The 23,293-nt window shown below is 37.6% G+C and overlaps 2 protein-coding genes across 5 annotated transcripts; both read right to left on the bottom strand.

Moving 5' to 3' along the window:
• Positions 1-44: 44 nt before the first annotated feature.
• rufy2 (RUN and FYVE domain containing 2) lies at positions 45-17,460 on the bottom strand. 4 transcript variants are annotated; one of them, XM_011492233.4, is made up of 20 exons: positions 17,080-17,460; positions 15,843-16,107; positions 12,528-12,701; positions 12,288-12,405; positions 11,508-11,609; positions 11,301-11,424; positions 10,517-10,581; positions 10,365-10,430; positions 10,202-10,271; positions 10,010-10,111; positions 9,809-9,925; positions 9,628-9,720; positions 9,426-9,500; positions 7,950-8,047; positions 3,706-3,825; positions 3,415-3,544; positions 3,241-3,335; positions 2,115-2,163; positions 1,954-2,034; positions 45-1,686 (listed from the first exon to the last, which is right to left on the bottom strand). In XM_011492233.4, the coding sequence occupies exons 2-20, from the start codon at positions 15,916-15,918 to the stop codon at positions 1,543-1,545; spliced, it is 1,899 nt and encodes a 632-aa protein (XP_011490535.1). In that variant the 5' UTR covers positions 15,919-16,107; positions 17,080-17,460; the 3' UTR covers positions 45-1,542. The 4 variants fall into 4 exon arrangements, with proteins under 4 accessions (XP_011490535.1, XP_011490530.1, XP_004067414.1 ...); XM_011492228.4 differs by having other exon boundaries at positions 9,420-9,500; XM_004067366.5 differs by lacking the exons at positions 15,843-16,107; positions 17,080-17,460 and adding an exon at positions 14,378-15,080.
• Positions 17,461-20,619: 3,159 nt separating this feature from the next.
• On the bottom strand, positions 20,620-23,086 carry LOC105357329 (uncharacterized). Its single transcript, XM_011492250.4, has 3 exons — positions 22,604-23,086; positions 21,705-21,785; positions 20,620-21,482 (listed from the first exon to the last, which is right to left on the bottom strand). Exons 1-3 carry the CDS (start codon positions 22,940-22,942, stop codon positions 21,159-21,161), a joined length of 744 nt encoding a protein of 247 aa, XP_011490552.1. The 5' UTR covers positions 22,943-23,086; the 3' UTR covers positions 20,620-21,158.
• Between the last annotated feature and the right edge of the window lie 207 nt (positions 23,087-23,293).

A 23,293-nucleotide genomic window follows, 5' to 3' on the forward strand; every position in this document is an offset into this window, starting at 1 on the left:
GGATTAATTCAACTGTAAAAAAATGATACAAGACAAAGTTCACAAATTGTCTGAACAAGTTTAGAAGTTAAATTAACTAATTTAGGAGCTATACATGTACAAGATCAACGTTACACAAGCAAAAGAAGTATTTCCCTTGTCATTATTTTTATGTAATTAACACAAAAAACAACATAAGGAATAATTTTAGTTTTGAGAGTTGGGTTGTAAACAGTGTTCACCCAAACCCTTCATTCAAACTTTTGGCAAGAAAAAAAAACTTTAAAGAAAAAAAAATAGAAAATTTCTATTCATTTACATTGCTCTTAGCATTGGACCAGCAGGAAAAGAAATGATTTTCACAATTGTGATTTTAATCTGCAAAAAAAACAATATAAAGTTTAGAAAACTGCTTTAAAGGACTTATGTGAAATTTAAACAGGACCGCTAAACCTTCTTTTTGTTTGGCAATAATTAGTGCAATGATGAATAGAACGCAGACGAAGATCTTGAATCCACAGGAACTGGATTGTGTTTCTATTTCAAAATTTTATGGGCAATTATTTCCAAAAGATATTTCTGTTACTAGTGTTCATTATGGCAGTAAAAAACAAAAGTAATATCGTATTTACACTATTACATGGCACTGTTTGAAAAAATAAAAGGGGGTAGATTCTGCATCATCGTTGTCATGGTAACTTGTTACAGATTCTCCAGTGTTGAAGGTACACTGGGATTTGTAAAATTCCCAACACATCAGTCTTTACAGCGAAATATATTTAGAAAATATATAAATCGTATCAACAACTGTGCAAGAAATTGAGACTAAGTGTTATCGTGAAACAGTTCTGGTTTTCTTGGACCTAAATAGAAATATAAACTAAATCTTTCACTAGAGTTTCTGGATAATCTGGATTTCCTTTTTTAAGATTGCTGAGTAAACACTGCTTCATCCAATAATACGTTTCAGTCCCTGAAGAAACATTAGAAACGAGACTTTGAGTGCAAACTATAAAAATTGTAAAGAGAAATACTTTTGTACAATGTGCCATTTGCATCAGGAGACATTAAGAACGGTTGAGAGACATTTGGCAGAAGCAGACAGGTGCCGTTCCATTTTCACTTCTTTAGGAAGTTCCTTGTTCCTTCTTTCATTACCCATCTCCACGTTCTCCAAACTGCTGTTCACCATCAGACAACCTTTACAATCCTCTGATCATTTTCTACCCAGTTATCACATAAATAAATCTTTTTTCATATTTGAGACATTCCAAATCATAAATTCTAGCTCACTTCTTTATAAGTGGGACATTTTACAGCAGGTCAACTCTCGGATTGCTGGAAAAGAAGGCCGGTGAAAGCCCAGCTTCTGTGAAGGGACTTCCTTTGAGCCACAAAAACCTAACAAATGGGACAAATTGTTGTGCATCATTTCATTTAGTCCCTGCAGCAAATCCTGCTGCTGTCAGCTGGAAAAAATGCTCCTCCAGAGAAGCAAGAAATCCCTTCTTCAAGTAAGCATGTAGGTCTCTTGAGTAGTTTTGGCAGTGTTGTGCTTTTCCCTCACGTTGGATTGGAGGAGCATCGCTGGAGGAGTAAAGCGTGGCAGGTGTCACACACTCTCACAGGTTTGGGAGATGCGGGCAGAGGAAGCTCATTGTCGGAGCAGCTGTTACAGAAAATCTCCCCACAGTTCCTGCAGTGGTGCTGTGGACAGTCAGAAACTTACAGTCTCTTAAAGCAGTTATAGGAAGAGGGAATTTGGATTAAGAAATGATGTGCTGCCATTTTGTTCTAAGTAAACAACTGTAGAGTTAGTCTTTTCACTCACACAATTGAGTATTTTAATTCTTTTCTGAGACTTTATTTTACTAATTATCCAGAGGTTAATGTGTAAAATCAGGCTGTTGTGGAAACTTAATTACAAAAATGGCAACTTTCTTTTTCATAACCTGAATTTGTCCATGTACTGACCTTTCGTCTTGAGATGGAGAACTCCTTTTCACACATTTTGCAGTGAGTGGCATCTTTGTCCTTCAACCAAACCTGTCCCCCCTGAAACAAACAATCTTAAGTAAAAATAAATAAAAAAGCAGTGGCTTTCCCCTTAGTCTGTCTCTGACTGAATCGTTTACCTGCAGGGCTTTGTTGGCTTCTTTGATGTCCTCAATTTTCAGTTTGGATCTGAAGAACAAAGGAATGATGGATATATGAAACAAAAAATAAATACATTAAATTAAATATATTTTTATTTTGCAATGACAGCTAGATTACTGTATTTTATTAATTAATTATAAAAAATTATTTAGAATAAAATAAGTATGATATGTTCACAAAAATGTATCTTTGAATATAGAGTAACTTCTAAAAACAGCAAATTTAAATTAACAAATTTCAAAAAGGAGTGAACAAAAGTAGATTGCTTGATTAGATTACTGAATGAATGCCTTTCCCTATGAGGTAATAGATATAGTTGCCATGGTGACAGAGTTAAAATAAAGTTCCTTATTTCTCTAGAATATGACTATTACTGGTACATATTATAGGAAAACATAAGAAATTTAAAGAAAAACACAAAAACAAACTCGTGTTTTGTGAATTTTAGCAAGAAAAATTTTACCTTTTTGTTAAATATTTTTTATAAGTTTCTCTACATAATTAGATCAATGCTTCAAAGAAAAAAATTAAGAATTATTAAAAAAAATCAATTTTGTGGAGGAGAAAGAGGTTCAAAACCTTTTTGTTGTACAGTGCAAATCACTAAAAAATGCAGTAAGAAAATCAAATGTTGAAAAGTTTTTCCAAGTTATATCTGTGTGTGTTAACTTAAACTAAAGAATTACTACATGACAGAAAATTGTTTATTTTTATTCTGTTGCTTTCAAAACCTGAAATTCCAAACATTACTGTCATAAAGAAAATCTCACATTCATGTAACCACAGCTTACACGAATATGTCAGCTTTAGATTTTTAAGATTGTGCAAAAATTCTGCAGTATTAACATTTTATTTGATCAATCCATGTATTATTGCACTTTTGAAACCAGAACAACAATATTAGCATGAAAAATGCTAATTCTAAAGTTTTTGGTATCATTTAAACTCTTCTGGTCAAATGATGAAGAGATGATTGTCCACACAAAGAAAACATAGCTAGCAGCTGTAGGTAAAGGGTGTTGTCTTCAGGAAAACAACAAAAACAGAAACCAGCATGTTTAAAACTGGGAAGTTGTACAAAAATGATGCTTCAATGGAACATACTCGCTGAGTTTAGAGCCAAGTTCCTCCAAAGCTTGTTCTTGGTCTTCACAGATGTTTTTCAACTGAATGTTTTCGTCCTGTAGACGATGGAACTCCTGCAAAATTCACAACCAGCGGTCATGGTTCCGATCCATCACACGAGTGCTTCTCAGCCATTTCCTTGCCTTTCCTCACCTTTTTAAGTCCGTTAATCTGCAGCGCCTCCGTGCCGAGCTGTGCCACCGTGTCTTTCTCTCTGTGCAGATCGTTTTGTAACGTCTGTCTCCACTCCCTTTCTATCTTCAGGTCTGTCTCCAGCTGCTGGCTGCAGGTTCAGGGAAGGATACAGAGAAAAAAATAGATAGAAGAGGATTGAGTTTGGTATATAGTTTATTGCTGTATGGCGTGTAATATGTGCTATATGGGCATTTGTATGTGTACATGTGTGTCTACCAGTGTGTCTGTCTCTGTAGGCGGTTTGCTTACAGCAGTTTCTCCTTGTGTTCAATCTGCCGCTGCAGGCTGTCGGCCTTGTTGGCAAAGTCCAGCTTGAAGCGACGGGTTCCTTCCTCGGCTGAGGTGCGGTGCCTCTCTGCCTCCTGTAATCTGCACCATTATAACCAGGAACAAACTCAGGACCATGGAGAGACAAAACTAGGAGGCGTGTGTAGGAAGAGGAGAGAGGGAAAAAAAAACAGAAGATGGAAGGGACAATGGATGGGCAGGAGACAGGACTCTGAAGACTAAAGCTCCTAGGGTTAATTATGAAGGAGGCAGTGCTAAAGTGGCAATGAACAAAGGTGGTGTAGTGTGTAACATTATAATGGCAGAACAAGCCACAGTGGAAAAACGTGAAGAAAAAAAATCAGGAGGACAGGGATGACCTCCAAAAAAAGGATTATAATAAAATCTGTTGAGAAAGCAACGCAATTTAAAACAGCCTGTGTGTGTCATTAACAGAAGGCCTGCAAATTCTCCACATTTTCAAACATCAATGTAAACTTTGTGCAAAGCAGAGAGCACAAATGGTCCATTTTCAACATAAAAACAAGCAGGACATCACTAAAAACTCCAGTCACATCCAGCAGGTTCAAAACATTCAACTTTATTGATCCATGTTGGTGTAAGACAGGAGCTGTGAGTTCCAAAAAGCTGCACTGGCTATTTATCCCTAAAGGTTAACACTAGTAATGACCACGGAATTAAAATAGGCAGAAAGATTACCACCTAATACATTACCACAAAAGTCAGTAAGTAAGACACAGTTCCTTAGTGCTTTCACCTGGTTCCTACGCCTGACAAAGCAGACTGTTCCACACAAAGAGAATACACAAACTGTGGAACAGCTGCTGGTCCCTCTGAAAACATTTACCATGACAGTGCACTAGGTTTACTCTTCAATGTGTTTATTTGGAGATTGTACCGGTAAAAGAAAGATTTATTCTCACCGCACCTGAATAAAGTTTTGCACAATGACCCATTGCCATGGCAACATAACATCTGTGGCCAATTGAAATGCTCACAAGTCACTGTGAAGGATGAAGGAGGACACACCGGGGGTCACGGGAGCAGCTGCAACACTCGTCTGCCTAATCCGTCAATGACAATATCAGGTTGGCCACTTGAAGGAGCAGATCAACGTCCTTTTTTTTTGTTTTTTTGTTTTTTTGCACAGAGGATATGAGGACGGTAGTGCCGTCACTGGTTTTATTGCATGTGAAACAGCAGGTTTTAGTGAGTCAGCAAAACTACAGAAACATGCCGGTTTTCACATCCACCCTCAAATCATTTCTTTTCAACAAATGCTGTTTAAATATTTCAGTGATCAAACTCAATAGGTTCGCTTTCAGTTAATCAATTAAAAAAAAGACCCAACGGTTATATCTGAGGGGCCAAATCTTAGTGGGTCTGACTGACCACTGCAGAAGAGTGGGCTGAATTTGGATGGGCGTCCCAGAACATGGGAGGGAATCTATAATGTCTTCTGCTTCTCAACTGCTGGTACTGCCAAATTACTGAGTCTGACAGAAAAATCTGACAAAGAATAAATATCCAGAAATTATATAACCAAATATCAAAAAATGTTAAAAGATCTGGAGATGTTATACAAATATCACGGGTTCTTGGGTCCTAAAAATACCAAGAGTGTCCTTTTAAGTTTTGTCAAATAATCTCAGCGCCTGTCCTCAGAAAGAGATGTCTTTGACTAGTTTGTACTGGTGCTCTGTGTCCGTGCTGGCACACTTTACAAACGACATGGCAAGAGTTCTGGTCTGACTGAGCAGGTCCTGATCACTGCACGGGGGAGAAGGAGAAACACAACCAAACACATGCAGATTTGATGGATGGATGGATGGATGGATGGTGGGATTGATGGCATGACAGAGAAACAGAAGGGAGGAAGTAGAAAAGAAAGGAAGGAAGAAAGGATGTCATTACATCAACATTCTAAGTCATTGTCTGAACATTTTGTGTCCCCACATTTCGTTAATAAAAGCCAACCAAGAAGTATTAATGAGACACTAAAACACAATAAATCAGATTTCAGACTATGAGGTTCTCCAGGTTTTCTATGTCAGAGTACACGTTCTTCATAAGGAGAATGAACAATGTGAAGAAGCTGGGAGGATGAGGGAACTAGGAGGTAACAAACACAATGATCGTGACTTCATGACAGAAAGCATACAGTAAAACAAAAAAAAAAAGGTTATTTTCTTATTATAAAAACTTTTCCAACTAATTGAGTTTTTTAAGAACAAAGTTTAAAGATCCACTCCGCTGAAAATTGTGTTTTTAACTTGTTCTTATGGCATTTTCTAATAGGGGACATGTATGCAGAAAATTAAGGCTTAAAACTGCATTTCTAAGTATTTCTTTTTTCAAAGCATTTGAAAAAGATCGTATTTGTTACCTAGAAAATTAGGCTACAAGCTCCCTGGTCCACTCCATTTTGATTCATTCCCTTGCAGACAAATAGATCCACGCAGGTCTTTGTTTTCCCCGTCTGAGCTGGCGTCTGGCTACAAACTGTAAAGGTGGATAGCTCCAATATTGATTGCTGTTTTTGTTGCACCGGTAATGTTGGGTTGGGGTGTGAGGGGCTATAAGCTGGTGGGAGAGACTAAACAGAAGCTCAGTTATGGTTGACAGGAAGGGGGCGGGGTTACTCCGCGCCAAAAATCCCACAACTCGGAGGCGAATTTTTCTGAACTCCTGCAGCTCTGCAGAAACTATGTCCTAGAAAATGACAAGGATTTTTCATTTTGGCTAAAATCGGCATGACTATAATTAAAAGACCTCTGAGAACACTTTGAAAATAGATCAAAAGATGGTCTGAGGAGATCTTTAAGCCACTGAATATGTGACTGGAGTGCAACTGCATCCTTCATCACTAAGCACCAAGATGAGATCTAAAGAACACCAGCATCCAAACATCTGACCAGCTGGAAACTCTGAATCACAAGCCAGGCTTCAACCCAACAAACACCAAGGCCAGATCTTAAAGTAGCTGCACAAAAACAGTACTCAAAAAACCAAAATGTAACAAAAAACAATGTCAAAGATAAACACTTCATTTGAAAGCTGGTACTTTGAATTTTATCTTAAGGTGGATCAACTTTCTGTGGATCATCCAACTTAGTTTTTGTTTTCATGAAGTTATTACTGGCACTATAAAAAAGGTTTAATTTGTCCATCAACTGTCTAGATAATATGAATACTGTGGTATTTTTCAGACAGATATGCAAACACAAAAATAAAAAAAAAGCACTAAGTGTATATGAAATTCAAAATATTACACAAAATCAGGATCTTTGTGTCTTGGAAACCTAATCTGGTAGATTTTAACCAGTGAAAATTTAATTCAATTTAAAACCTACAAAAAGTTCACCTGTAAATGATCACATGGCCTGCAGTTTTTATCATAAATAAACATAACAGTTAAAAATAAGATTGTTTTTCCACAACACAGCAAACGGAAAAAGCCCAGTGTGCACCATATGACAGAACCTGTTGAGGCCACAACAAAACAGGAGCGTTTAAATTAACCACAGCTTAAGATGGAACGGCTCTAAACAAATGGAAGAGATGGAACAGATAGATCGTGTTGACTGAGGGATGAATGGGCAGGGAGGGGGTCACACAGGGTCAATGAGCCGGCAGGACAAGTATATCAAGCATATTTTCATGCAAACAAATACTTGTGGATTTCAGTTTAATGAGCTAGGATACAATGTTGAGATTGACTCTGGAATTAGATCTGCACTAGATTCATTGTTCCTAAAAGTTATTTTTGTTTTTTTCAATATCTGGACTTTTTTGTTTTGTTTTTACTTTCTATGAATATAAAATCAAAGCCATGTTTGGTAGGTGCCTGAGTCACACAAACACAGAATGATCTAGGATTAAATAATTAAAGGTCCAATTGTAAAGTCAGGACAGACCAACATTTTCCTACAAAAATACAGATTTAGACTGGTTTCCTCAAAGTCTTCCCAAACACAAAGGGGATAAATTATTTTAAAAATATAACTATTAGTGGCTAAAGAAACAAGTACAAACAAAAAGAAAAACCTAATTTAATCTTAGAAACTCAAGTTGTTTTTTTGGAGGGGACCTGAAATGTACTGTAGTTGTAGTTCTCATGCAGAAAAGTGTCAGCAGTGTGGTTTTACATGGTATGATGACCTGTGTGAAGTCTGGTGAACTGGGTTTTAGGTGGTGTAGCTAACCTCTGCTCCAGCTGCTTCATGGTGGCAGTGATCTGGTTGGTTTTCTCCTCCAGGCGACTGATCATGTCATTCTTCTTCTTCATCTCCTCGCTGGATGACTGCAATGAGAATGGCTGGTTTTCAGACACAGCAGTGAGTATTGAAAACATAATCTCTGCTTCGCAACTGTCCACCGTATGCTTTCGGATTCTGTACATCACGCTTTTTGGTAGCAACTACCATCAGTCTCTTAAAGTCCCACTCTGATCATCTTTATAACAATTGTAAAAGTGTTCCCAGTACTCTTTCAATTATGATTATGCTGTCATTTTCTAGGACATAGTTTCTGCAGAGCGGCAGGAGTTCATTAGAAATTAGCCTGAGAGTAGTGGGCAGGACCTTTGGCATGGAGCCACCCCCCTCCCTCCCCCGTTGCTGAGACCTTTACGTTCTCTTCTGCTAGCTTAAAGCCCCTCACAACACCAACCTAGCATAAGCGGTGCAACAAAAATGACAAGAAGAATTGGAGCAATCCAGCTGCACACTTTCCAAACAAATGCCAACTAAGACGAGGAAAAGGAAGACGTTCATGGATCTATTTGTCTGCAAGTGGATGCATCAGAATGGAGCGGAGCAGAGAGCTTAATTGCCTACCCATTGTAGTTTATACAACCACAATCTTTTTCAAACTCCATTTTTTTATCTGCTTTTGATGCACCACAATTTGAATACAGAGATACTCAGGAATGCAATTTTATAACATATTAGAAACACCAAAAATGTGATTTTCATTGGAGTGGGTCTTCCCAGCTTCAGATTCATCGCTGCTTCTGCTTTCAGAGTTTCTGCTTGTGGTCTCTTAAATCACTGTCACACAAAAAGTGCCAGCCAACAGAATGACAGACATGACAGTGAAGTCACAGTTTCCTCATTTTGCCTGAAACCCTGCCTTAAGGTCATTTGTCCTTCACTTCAACGGTTGTTCTTTTTAAAAGCCCTTATTTATCATCTACCACTTAGTTCAAGTCTGACGATGGCAAAACTTCTGTTTGAGGAATGTTATTGTTTTAAACTTGCATGGGTTCAGTCCAGAGTTCATACTGGTTAGCCATTTGCTGAGGTCCTTAGACTCTGCAGCTTCTGGAAGTGACTGAGAGAATAAAGCTGAGGGGGAGGAGAAGATTTTTGAAGCGCTGTGTCACATAACTCCATCTATTAGTTAAAGGTATTTAAACAGAGCCTTTTATTAACAACTCAAAAGTAAGATGGAAAATGTGAGGAGTATCTTTAGAGAGAGAAAAGATAGCAAAAGTAAAATAACCATCAGTAGTTAAGCATAAAGGAATAAGAATTTATAACAACGATTTTGTTATGAAGGAAAAAGGAGAAACATTTTTAGTCTTGATCTAAATACAGATGCAAAAACTAATGTTTTTAAATTGAACAGAATGAAAGCCGTATATTTGGAAAATAAGGTAGAAGGAATCGTGCCTTCACCTGCATCTTCTGGTACATCTCCACATTGATGGCTTTAACTTCGTCCAGCTGCTGTCTCAGTCCGATCAGTGTGTCCTGTTAATCAATAAAGATGAACAGAATTTTTTATATTTATTTAAATGGCACAGATTCATAACATCAAAGTCCTTTTTTTGCCAGGTTTCCCCTCACAAATAAGAAGCTCCATTCCAAAAATGCTGACCTGCTTTTCATGAATGTCCTTCTCCAAAAGCTTCATGGCCAGTTCCATTTCCTGTTTCATGGACACCTGGACAACCAACTCATTCTCCACATCCTGGAAATAGAAAGAATGTTTGTGATCACACAGATTTTGTGTATGTAAATGTTTTCCAAACATGCTCCACACATGTGCATCGTATGACCTGTCTGAGCTGGCACTCCTCCTTCAGCTGTCTCCTGGCCTCATTGTACATCTCATCCAACCCCTGACGGGACTGTTTGTACGTGTCCCTCTCCAACGACACGTCTCCTTGTGTTACCTACATCAACAAGCAAACGGGAATGAATCCTGGATGGCTTCTGTTTCAGCTCCTCTGAGGAGCTTTGAGACTGTGCACCGGCACCTCTAAGTGTTGTTGTGCTTTGAGCAGAATCAGATTGTTTTCACTCCTCAGCTGCTGGTTTTCCTCTTGCAGTTTGATGATGTTATTCTTTGCTATGGCCAACTGCAGACACAGATTTAAACAGAAAAAAATAATCATGTTCTTTGTCAGCTGTGTTTAAACGGATCTCTGGAGGATCTCTGAAAGTCTCACCTCCTCGATGAGTTTGGAGTTGGACTTCTCTAAAGAATCCACTCTACCTTGAAGACCATGAACTGTGGAGCTTCAAAGATGAATCAATCACTTATTACTTGTTTCCCAATGTTTTTATCACCTAAATGATAAATGTTGCATTAAAGCATAACTGGGGTCTCACTTCAGCTGGCGGTTTAATTCCTCCACATAGTTCTTCTGATCCAAAATGGATGCTATTTGGCTGTTCCTGTTGTCATGGAAATGAACAAGAATAGGAAAGAGTAAAAGGCAGATCTCATGACAAATGGAGGGAGGAAATATTAAAAGTCTTACCTCTCCTCACTTCTGTAGTCATCAATGTCATTTTTCAGGTACATGGAGAAGTCAATCACCCCAACCTCAAATTAGAAGAGGGAGAAGATTACATCACAGGAAAATGTGAGAAATGACCATTTATTTAATGAAAATCTTTAATATGTGAAGGGTTTTTCATGATCAAACAAATATTGCTTGAATGCTTTTTTTTTTGAAAATATATCAATAATTAATTGCATTGGCTGATTGCAATGTGTGAAAACGTTTAAAGCAATCAGGAAAACATACGGCTACACCACAGGTCTTTCCAAAACTAAACTGATATGGCATTTCCTGAAGCTCGATGAACAGTTTCAGTCCAGTGATCAGGTTATCAACTGGGCTGTTTTAGTTGCTATGTTGAGGGAAAAAAACCACTAAGAAGCTGCACAACACTAAAATTGTAAAAAAAACAAAAGGTATTTTCAGTTTTAACCCTTTATCGGGCAAAAACTGTATATGTAGTTTCTGTCTTTACCGTGAAACTTGGCAGTTTTATTAGAAATATTAAGTATGTTAGTTAATGAGTGTCAACTTTGCTGTTAATGAGTGTTGCATATGCACAACATAAGGTGTTGTAAAAAAAAAAAAAAAGCGGTTGGGATCATACAAGATTTTTCTTCTACCCACTCCTTTTCAAGCACACTGTTTTGTTTTATCTGTCTATTATAGACTCAATTGTTTATTTTCATTTTGTGTTTGAAATAAAAAAAACAGAAAACGGGTAGTTTATCATATATATCGTACATCGTATATTATTTACCTGGGAGTCCAGGTCCTCTCCTTTGACGCACAGGTTAGCATCAATAACATTAAGGCCCACCAACAAGCCCACAATCACTGCTCCCTCTTCCTCAAGCATCAGGGCTGAAGTCTCATAGAAATCACTGAAGCAGAGACAATTTTTTCCTAATGCAGCTGTGATTCCAACTCCAGAAAGGATATTGAGGTGCGCTGTGTCTGGGTTTACCTCAGCAGGTCTTTTCGAGTGATGAGCAAGCGCAGGTAATCGGCCAGCCGTTTCTGCATCAGAGCCAGGCGCAGCCATGCTCTGGCTCTGCCTAATGGAGTCCTGGCGTGCACAAACATGCACACGAGAGACGAGGTCAGATGACTGCAGAAGTCAAGCTCACCCTTCTGTTTATAAGATTAAAGTTTCAAACATAAAATGATCAATCCTACATTTTGTAGCAATGTTGTTTATCATTTATTGCTTGTATTTTTTATTTGTCCACTTGTATAAATCTGCACCTTTCATTTGCTCAGTTTTGCATCTAGCCTCCAAAGTGCATCTGCCGAGTCAGCAGCAGCAAAGGAAAAACACAAAGCGCTCCGCCTGATTCAACACAAATGTTTGTCAGTTTCCTGAAGGAAACAAATTTGTCACTTCACTCTCTGCGCATAAAGTTTGTCATCCACACATGGATTATTTTTTTTATACTTTGCACGGCACTCTCAACAAGAAAAAAACAGGACAGTTATGCAAAACTGCACATTTTCTTATCCATATACTAAACAAAAGTATCCAAAGTCACATCCAAAAACATGACAGATAAGAGTGAATGAAAAATGAGTTAGCTGGTGTGGAAAGATGAAGTGAAAGTAAACAACGCTGAGGTATTTCCCTGATACGGCTCAGGTCACATCCTCATGTTACACCTGTTTGTAATCGTGTGACTGTTATGGCTCATGTTCCTCCACTCGTAGTTTCAGCCTCAGAGCAAATGGGTGGGAGGGGGATGGTTCTTACTTAAGTCCTGGTAGATCTCTAACTGAGGCGGAGATCTCAGCAGCTTCAGGGCAAAGTTTCTCCACCAGCTCCAGAGGCCCCCATAGTGACTTGTTATAACCCAGGAAGGACTTCTTCACTGAGAGACATAAGACAAAAAAGAGAGCACTTAAAAATAAGTAATAGTAACATCATATAAACAGGAAGAACACACGTTGTACAGTAAATATAAGACAGCAGGAAAAAAAAACTATTTCTAACCTTTGAGGCCGTGTTTTAGACAGTGCTCCATGACCACAAAAAACTGCTGGAGAGGTGGATAGTCTGAATCCAGAGTTCGTCCGAAGCTCAGTGCTGACTCGATCAGGCCTTTGATGCTGAGTTTGGCCATGTTCAGCAGGTTGGTGCGCTCCATGGCCATGGGGTCTCGCAAAGCTGCAAGACAAAAGCTTCAGTCAGGCCTGTCAGCATGTTAGGACTCATCAGAAAGAGCTCATTTGATTAACTTGTGAGTCACTCAGCTTCTTCTTTACACTGAAAAGGCCCAGGATGGGATGTAACCCCGATACATTTCTACAGGCAAAGTGAATGTCCCGTTTTTTTCCTTACAGATCTGTGGACATTGGTTAAGACATTTCATCTTTCAACAGAAATGTTAAGAGCACTGGAACGTCTCCTCCAGATAAAAGCACTCTAAAAATCTGTGAGGTACAACTTTTAAGTTTACCCTCAGTAGTCCAGAGACGTTTTGGCTTCGTTTTTTTTTACTTTCCATTTTTCTCTATTTATTTATCTTTTAAAAAGTGGGTTTTTTTTGCAATGCTAAATATCCATATTTTTAGTAAAATCCCAGCTTCTTTTATTATATTACACAATGATTTCATAATGAACCTGAAAATGTCAAAATAAATCATCTCTTAGTGGTAAATGTATTTACTTTTCTACTGCTAAAGTCACAAAAATTGGGAACAGTTTGTATGTTTTACAACAAAAGATGAAACATTGTAGAAACAAATTTAAAATGTATGAATCCACAAACAAAACAAGGACAAAGTCAAAGTAATGTTAAAAATATCTGTAAAACCAGGGGAAACTCCAATGAAATAAATACAAACTTCCCAAGGATTTGTTGCAAAGGGTATCACAGTTATGTGTCGTAACTCTAACCCTTGTTTTAAACCAAAAATGTTCAAAGTTAAAAACTTGTAGAATCATTCATGTTAAAATTTGAACGAAAAGCTCACTAATGGGTGGGTGGCGGTTTCATTCCTGTGTCACTGTAAACAGCCAATGTTGGTTAATAAGTTTCCAAACGCCAGTACAGAGCAATTTTCAGCAGGTGGGTGACAATAACTGAAAACGTGTTTCTGAAAAAATAATAATAATAAAATAAAGGCGGATCCTTTTTCTCTGAGTGTGGAAACCAACTAAAACTAAAACATTAGGAACTTTAAAGTTAAATAAGCCCTTTAGGAAATAACACAAAGCAGGGATTTAAGTGTCCTAGACACTTTCAAAAGATGTTTGTTTTTAATAAATACAAACCGGTAACTAGCCCTGTTTGACTCAAAAGGATACTGAATGTGTGGCAATACAGAGAGAATAAAAGCCAGAAGTTGCAGGATCTTTGGCTTTTGAGCCAAAAAAACATAAACTGATCAAGCAAGTTTGTTAAAAACACGTGACAATAATGAGACTATTATATTGAGCAGAGGGTTTTGAAAGGATTATTTTGAGAGGACACAGATTTTCTCTATTCGCTTCCATTTGGCCTCCACAGTTAATCCAATGTACATGCAGGACAGCCAGCAGCATCACCGAATAGGGCAAACAATGTAAACCCGGGAGGGAGGGATTTCCACTTGCATCTGCAGCATGTGATGCCTCATGCCCCACAGTTGTGTTGGTGTAACAAACAACACAATTCACCCAGGGAGAGATCAATGGGTCTCACATTAACTAGCATGAGAATCGAAGAAAGGGGGAAAATGTGTCCTACAACACCAATTAAAGTGACCAAATTTCTAATTTAGTGAATGCAACAAGCATTATAAATACTTCAGATTTTCTCTAAACAACTTAATGTCTACGCTGTGCTGTTTTTACTCCACCTTGAACGGTCCAGTCCCCGGGCAGAGACGTCCTGTGTTCCGACACTTTGGGCAGGACGTGAATGCTTCCCGAAATAGTCTCGGACGCTTTCCTAGCCAAAGCGAAGATAGGAGCCTGCCATCGCCCGTCTCCTCCTCCACTTCCTCCACCCCTCACCGTGCTGCTACTAGCCTTCTCCCCGCCGGCCGTCTTGTCCTCTTGCAGCCTCAAAACCCCGAAAACATGAGTTTTCTCCCTGCTGCTGTCCGCCTCAGACAGAGCCAGGTCATGCTCCGCGCTCGATGCCATGTTCAAGTCGTCGGAAATTATTATTATCAACTTTGGAGCTCGACACGTAGATCAAATTCATACGTTTTGCTAACCGATGAGTTTGAACGAATAAAAAAACTAGACGTGCATTGCGTTAATATTAAATACGAGTCCTTTCAGGGCGAAATAACAGACACCAAAATATGACAGGTAGAGAGAGAGATCACTGCCAACAACAATCAAATGACCTGACGCTACCTGTCTATCAAGCCAAACATCGACGTCATTCTTACGGCTTGATTAGCGTTACTGTGCAACTAAAAGGGGAAAAAAATGCCTCCGAGAAAAGAAGATTTTCATCGTATAGTGGAATGGTTCAGATTTGTTTACCGGCAGAAAACCCAACCGATAGTCTCGCTGCACCCTCAGAGGGGCGGTGTCACAAGGCCCACAAAGGCAGCACTACGTCATTACTTTAAAGCTCCTCAGCTGGAAATGTGCTCGCCCCCTGCCGCTGAAATGGGGAACTGCAGGACAGCAAGTGATGCTGCAGTGTTGACAGGTACATAGAATAGACTGCGTCTTATTAATAGATTTTTTGGACTTAAGTTATTTTACCATGTGTTTATGTTTAATAATAAAACATATCTAATACCTTTTAGATGTCTGAGGCTTTACACTTTTAAAAGTTCAAAGCAATCTATTGATTACTGAAAATTACACATTTTGTAATTCAACATGGTACTCATGGCAATATTTTAATTACACTGAGGCATTCAATGCTTAAAAACAGTGTGCATCACTACTAAATTCCGTATTACATTAACAGTGTTGGGAGTATGGCTACATAATAGGGGTCACAGCAGAAAACACATACGGAATAGCAGCAAACCATCATTCCAGTTCAATTTGTGGAAACACTGAATTTTGCAAAGTCGTGTGATCATATAGTGTGGTAGAATGCTCTAATAATGTCCCGTTTGTATTATTTTGATAACCGGCTCAACTTTTTGAAACTAAGATGTGAATGAATTTTCTATTAATTCTTGTTTACTTGTTTGATTGTACACATATTTAATTGACATTTCAATGTCTGTTAAGAAATACAAGGACTCTGGAAAACTTCACCTGCACTGTTCAGTCAGATAGTTATTTCTGAGTCACACTGGTTAAACTTTTTTTTTTAAATGGGTCTGTCCGTCATTCATACGATACCTTGGCTGTAGGCTAACCGTTCCATGCTCTCACTGTGAGTGATGCCCCAGCGATGAAGACTCTGAGGGGAGTACATGTTAAGTTGGACTCCAGGCCAAAGAAAAAGATGCTTGGTTCTTTAATTATTTCTTGCAACTAGCTGAAGCGGTTTTCCAGTTTGTCTCGATCTTGGAATATCCTCTTTTCTACACGATGGTGGACTGTATGATGTGCTTCAGTCTGCTCAGGGTAGGCCTCTGCTTTAGGATGTGATGAACAGTGATGCCTGTGTCATAGAGAGCAGACAGAACAGAAGGATTTTAAAGGGAAAAGAATTAAATCGACTTCTTCTAAACCCGTTAATGACAGCCTGCTACATTAGGAATCAGGTGTTGTTCTATGTTCATTTTTTGTGACTTTTACTTTCAATCTAATCAAACTATATCTGAAAATCACAATTTAAAAAGATCTTCATTTGAATATGGAGCTTAATTCTCTAAATAAATAAAAAACAAGGTAACTAAAACATATCTTTTACTCACCATCAACATGTGTTAAATTTTTGTTCTTTTGATGAAGATAAATGCATCCAGCTGTTCTGGATGGTGTAGTATATAGCAGTCGTGTTAGAAAACACGTTGCTTTTCTTCCTCTTGTGTGGTTTTTGCATTCTCCCCTTCCCTAATCACTTAAGGCTGACCAAGGCTGACCAAGGCTCACATGACTTGCTCTTTCTCAGTGGTGATTCACTGAAATGTTCTTATTTCAGAGACCACATATGCTGCTGTGCAGAAATGTCCACATATTTCCATGACAAAAATAAACTATTAGAGCTAATAATCCTACATCCTAATTATTCTTTTTTGTGCTTTTCGCTGGTTTATCAAATTTAAAAATAAAATGTGGCAGAGGAATTTGTATAAAACAACAACAGATTTTCACTTTTTTATATAACTGAAGGCTGCATACATGCTTTTAATTAGATGCTACAAACAGTCAATCAATATGCTTCAAAATATCTCTCCACCAATGGTAGCCTGCTGTCCAACAGACTTGCAATGTAGTACTGCTGCTTTTTCATAGATGAACAGTCATTTGAGATAGTTTGCTTAAAAAGTAATAGCTTCATGCATTTCAGTACAACTGTTCGTCAGTTGCAAGACTGTTGGTTAACATTATACCCCTGGATTGTGAATATACCATTTCCGGCCATCAAATGGGCAGTTGTAAGATAAGTTTTGAAATGACAGCATCTCACCTCAGCATGAAGATGCACGGTGTTGATCCTCTGCCGGTTAGCTTGCCTTCAATCTGTTGGCTCTGCAGCCGGGACTCGATGGAGATCTTCAGGGCTGCAGTTCATTCAGCCACAGACTGCACGCACCTCTCAGATCAAGCAGCATTACAGAGTGCGGATGTCTGTTTGCGTGATCATTCAGCAGACACTGCATGCCTGATGTGTCAGCATCTACGGTTTGAAAGCAGGAAGCTTGAGAACGCTCTGGGGATATCTCCGACAGAAACCACAACTATCACCCCATACAGCACCCAATGGCAGGCGAGCAAGAGAGGCTGAGAGAGAGAGGGAGCAAGGAGGGGGGTTTGGAGAAAAGGCAGGAGAGAAAAGGAGGGATGCTCTGCAGGAGGAAGAGGAGGAGCTGATAACATGTGCAAGAAGAACACTGCAGACCATTTGCTGCTTTTTTTTAGGGCAAAACCCTAGAGCAGAGAAACGAGAAGAATGCTTGAATGACATGCAAAAGATAGTAAAAGCACACGTCAGGACTGCTGCTGTCCAATCAGGAGGCAGACTGAGGGAGGATCCCACAAAGGCATTAAATGAATGACTGTGCGGATGTGAGAGCAAACCTTCAGACTGCAGATGTAAAGTGATCGAAATATGAGATAAGAAACCAATCATTAATAAGTAATAAGCTCATCTATCAATGTTTACCCGAGAGTTTATTTATTCATTTATTTTCTTACTATTGCTGTAATATTTTTAACAGAAAACATTTCGTAACCTATTGTTACTGATATAATATTTTTCCTATTTGGAAGTGACAGAAATAAACAAAAACAAAGAAATAAAAAACTGAAAAGATCATGTTTTGTTTTGTTTTTTTGACCTACAACAGTCATCCACCTCCTTCACCTTTGCTCCATGCAACCTCATCATTCCACTTGTAGTCTTCCCATTTACACTAAGCCCCCACTTTCTGTTCATGATTTCTATGTTAAAAAGTTCAACTTCAGACCCAAACTATGTCCAGCCTGGGTTCATAACTTTTATTTATTTATTTATCTTTTGCTATTTACTGCATTTTCTTTTTTGAAAATATTAATGTTAACTATGATGACGATTTTTAAAATAAACTTTTTGATAGTATTAGGGCTCTCTTTAAATATATTTTTTGCCAAGCAGAATCCAACAGGTGATGTCAAAAACCATTTGTCCAATATGAAGTATGACAATGTGTGTGTAAATGCGTGACACACATCCCCTGTCTTGCTCCACCTTTGCTCCATCCACCTTCTCTATCCGCAAATGACAGCATCATCTGCAAACACCATGAACCACACAGTCCTGTCTGACACAAAAAAACATTTTCCTTTTTATTTTATTAATTTAACCAGGTAAAACCTATTGAGGTTAAAACTTTCAATGTACATCAGAGAAAAAATTTGGGCTTGATGTAACTGATCCACAATCCATAAAAGGAGAGATCGATCTTTTCTACCTTTCCTTTCCTAGTGACCTAACGCATAACAGCAGTAAAGCCAAAGTCTGCTAGCTTGATGCTTACGTATAATGGAATTTCCCATAGGATGGCTAATGCTAACAAACTTAACATCAATTTCCAACTAAATGAACAGCTTTATTTACTCACAGTCATGAATTTTCCAATCTCTTTTTTCTCAAAAATAACCATTTGTGGTCTCAAGTGCCGTTTTTTCCCCACAAATCTTCTTAAATAAAGCGTAATCACCTGGGAGAGGATCCCTCCGTCATGTGCACATCCCTGAGGTTTCCTTTTTTTTTTTTTTTTTTTACCCTGGAATTGTTTTTCCTTACCAAAAAGAAGAGTAACCCTTGTGCTATCCTAGGCACTTTAACGTTGGGAGTTGGGTCATCTAGACCCACTAGACAGTACTCTGTACCTTTTTTCTTCAATGATTTGTGATCTTCACTGGTGTCCATGGATAACATGAAATCTTTCCACCTTTATCCACCTTTATCATGGTAGGAAGAACATGTCAAAGTAAGGGTGGGGTCATCTAAGATAGTACAATTAAGGGCAGGAATGCCCAGTTTATTTGGTCTGTTTAGTTGAGTTTAGCAATCAGCTGTTGTATTTTATAACTACTTTAATGTTTTGGACAATTAGTGAAGCCTGTTGTAATGTTGGGCTATATCAGGGATCGGGAACCTTTGTGGCCGAGAGAGCCATAAACACCACATATTTTTAAATGTAATTTGGTGAGAGCCATACAATATTGTAGCGTCTCTTTCCCACAGTGAGGCACGGATACTTAACCTCTTTTAAGGTTCTTTATTCTGGTTACTGAAGGCCGTAACCAATGCCGTACAACTTATTCAGCAACTCTTAAATCCCTCCCGCTGAGAGCGCTTCTCCCAACTTTTTATTCCCCTGCTCCCGCACCACCCCTCCTATTTCTCTTATTTAGCCCATAGCTGAACCCCATTGGTCCAAACTCCCCAACGACAGGCTGAGTGACATAACTAAGCCACATGTGGCCATCAACAGAGCCAGATATGGCTCACAAGCCATAGGTTCGCGACCCCTGGGCTATATAAATAAAACTGAACTGAATTGAATTAATGCTATGGTGTGAGCTTCACTTGGTGGCCAACCTGAGACGCCCTCCAGGCAGAACATTTATTTTTGTTATAGGATCCAGTTTAGAGCCTTTATAATGTGGATGATCTGCACATTTTTGTTGGAGCTTCTCCATTTGAGAAACCATGTAACATTGTATGGTGTTAACAATCTCATTGGTTTATAATTTCACTAATAAATTCACAGTGGGTGAACTGTATCAGATGAATCTGAATATCTTCAAAACACAGATTATTAATGTACTTCTACACAAATATGTCTAAATGTGTTAACCATGTAAATTCAAAATTGAATTAAATATAATCGAGTAAATCGAAAGAAATCAAAATGGAATCGATCTAAGCTCTGATAAATTGAATTGAATCGATTCTATTAATTATTGGTGATACCCGGCCCTAGTTATAAATTATACAACATTTTTACAACATGTAAGATAAATTTGAAATATTTCTATTCAAACATTTACAGAGATACAAAACAATTAAATAAATAGAGATTTCTTTTATATATATATATTTTAATGTTATCAAAATAACCCCAACTTACAGTGGCCCGGAAGTGCAAACCATTCAACAAATCACTGGATACAAAAACATTAAAAATTTTAAAGCAAAAACTGAATTAAATGTTTGCCTGTTTGCCAAAATACAGTTTACAGATTATTTCTTGGTGATGAAAATGAAGATATTATACTGCACACAAGTTAGAATAAATTTCTCAATTAATCTTTAGAACTCTCACAAAATATTCTCCCTTTTTAATATTACTTTTAAGCATTTAAGGCTTCAAATACCAGTCCTTTTGAAAATGCTATTTGTTTCAAAAAGTAGACAAGAAAATGTTGTTTTATTTTATATTAAAATATTATTAACCAACTTCTGATTTAGTGATGTGAAAAAATATTTATTGTGCAAATTACAATAAAATAAAAGATATACATAAAAGAATATATGGTTTTATTTTGAAATAAGTGAAAAATACATTACTTCAGTAAATCAGATGAACAGATTTCATTGGTTACGTTCAGAAAAATTCCTGCAAAAATATCCTTCTTACCTAATCAAAAAGAATTTTTGCTTCTTTTCATTTTCAGCCTGTTTACATCCAAAAATTACAATTCTGGGAAATCACATTTTCAGTTAATGATGACTTGACTTAACTTGTTTCAACCAATTGTCCACTTTACTGTGAAATTTGACCCTAGAAGTGTCCTTATTATCCCTGTTTTCAAGGGAAGGAGCAGGCTCCTCATAGGGATTTTTTAATTTAATGAATTTGAAAACAAAATGTCTTCAACATAAAAGTATATAATGCTAACAACCTTTGTGAGAAATAAGAAAATAATCTAATCCTGCAAATGTTTAAAACGACCAAATATGCAAATAATAATAATTTCTGATAGGTGAAACCTATTTATAAGAATCCAAATGTGATGCAGTGACTTCCTGCAGCCTTATGGGGTTTCTCGTATGTTCTAGTCGTCAAACTCTGCAGCATACAGAACCTGCTGGAACTTCATGCGCACCTCCATTCTTTTTTTAGTGGTTAGTCTTTTAAGTGAGGGCAGCAGGCTCAACAGAAAGAGTTCATCTTCATCTCTGTAGCTGCTGATAGGATCTGCACCGGTTTTCTCTTCTTCTGTGGTTTTCTGCTTTTTGGCTCTAATATCCTGAGGCCTGCTTAAAGAGGACTCTGTGAGGGAAAAACTAGTGTTGATGACAGGCAGCGGTGTGTGGTGGTCTTCCTTCTCTTGTCCTTTATCACACCGTTCCTCCAGGTCATGAGTTCTGTCAGATGCCTGTGTGATAAACAAAATGCATGGTTACTTTTTTAAATCAGAGAATTTTGTTTTGAGTTTACAACCATATTTTTTTCTTGACAATAACTAGAGCAGCCAATAGCTAACTTTTGTAATTAAGTTCAGCAACTTCTGACAAACAGACAGTCATAGAGATTCTGCAACTCAGGAATGTGGTGAGTTTGTTGCATTGCTCTAAAAACTGTAAACTAACTGACAGACCCAGATGATGGGCAGGGCACCATGTTCCTCCTCTTTGTCTTTTACCCACTGGTGGTCCAGCCCATCTGTTTTTTCAACTACCTGTGTGCACAAAAACACCATTGTTGCTCTTTTAACAAAAAACAAAACATATATTTAAAAGTTTCTGGCATTTCAAACAGAGAACAAAGAATTATCATTTAGAATGTGGATCTTTCAGACATTATTTTCCTTTTTTTTCAACAGATGTGACCAAAAACAGTGTAGACATTTCAAAAAAAATTTTTAAAAGATGTTGAATAGCAAAACCAAATGCATCTTGGGTATTTGTAATCATAAAAAATGACAAACATCACTCTGTAACTGCCATTGTGAAAGTACTAAATAATATGCAAACTTCTGAAATGTCACTTATTTGAGGCAGTAAAGCATTTTTATGTTTTTAAAAAAAAATATATATAGACCTTTTATTGTTTCCACAACAACGAAAGATTATTCAACACTTGTGAGAAAGCATGTCTCTTAATTAAATTTTTTAAAATACAGAATTTTGGGTCGTTTGAAGTGTGCTAAACTTACAAATTACATATTATATATATATATATATATATATATATATATATATATATATATATATATATATATATATATATATATATATATATATATATATATATATATATATATATATAAATTTTAATTAACTTATTCAGTTACAGTAGGTCCCCATCTTAACCAGTTTAGTTTCATTAACAATCAATTTGCAATTGTTTTATTATTTGATTGAAGGGCATTTTAATAATTTCTCATCCTTGAAAAGTATTTGTATCTTATACGTTGGAACATTTGTTTGTTTTTATGCCAGAAGCTGCGCGAAAATTCTTGAAGGTGTCTAACTAAACAGGCGGGAACACACACACCTCCTTTAACTCGTCTACTGATTTTAATCTGACATATTCGTCCAGCCAGGGCAGCTGCATATAAATCCATGGAAGACGCGTTTCTTTCAGGATGTTCACGCCAGGCTCGGAAATCCGTGACATGTTCTTCAACACCACGCGGCGCTTCGCTTTGCAGAACTTGTCGCGTATGTTTTTCCATTTCGTCTTCACTTCTGCTTCCGACATTCCCATGCGGTCGGCGATTTCTAGCCACGAAATGTGTGTTTTTGCGATATCTTTGTAGTCTCGCTGCGATGAGTCGTACAGGTGTGGGTATTTCTGTACCAACCCCGCGAGCTTATTCTCCGTATTATCCATTGTCTCATCGAGCGAAGTCTTTTCTGTCTTTTCGGGGGCAGAAGCGACCTCGGTTCGCGTTTCTCTTCGACGTCTTGTCGAACGACGCAGCCCAGAGGAAGAAGGAAACTCGATATTTTCAAAATAAAAGTCATGTCTTTTCTTTGGTCCTAAATACAGCGGGTGTTAACAGGGAAAGATTTCCAGTGTTTCAAAAGAAAAAATATGAATAAATATTTTCAGAAATTATTTTATAGTTCAAAAATAAACATAAATGTTACATGTCTACCAGCAAACTGTTAAAAATATACATTTTTAAAATCCAAATATTAGTTATATATTTCATAAATTGGATTGGTTATGTGATTTCAA

Source organism: Oryzias latipes, chromosome 3, assembly GCF_053564925.1.
Source record: "Oryzias latipes strain Hd-rR chromosome 3, Olatipes_Hd-rR_3.1".
NCBI classification, from domain to species: Eukaryota; Metazoa; Chordata; class Actinopteri; order Beloniformes; family Adrianichthyidae; genus Oryzias; species Oryzias latipes.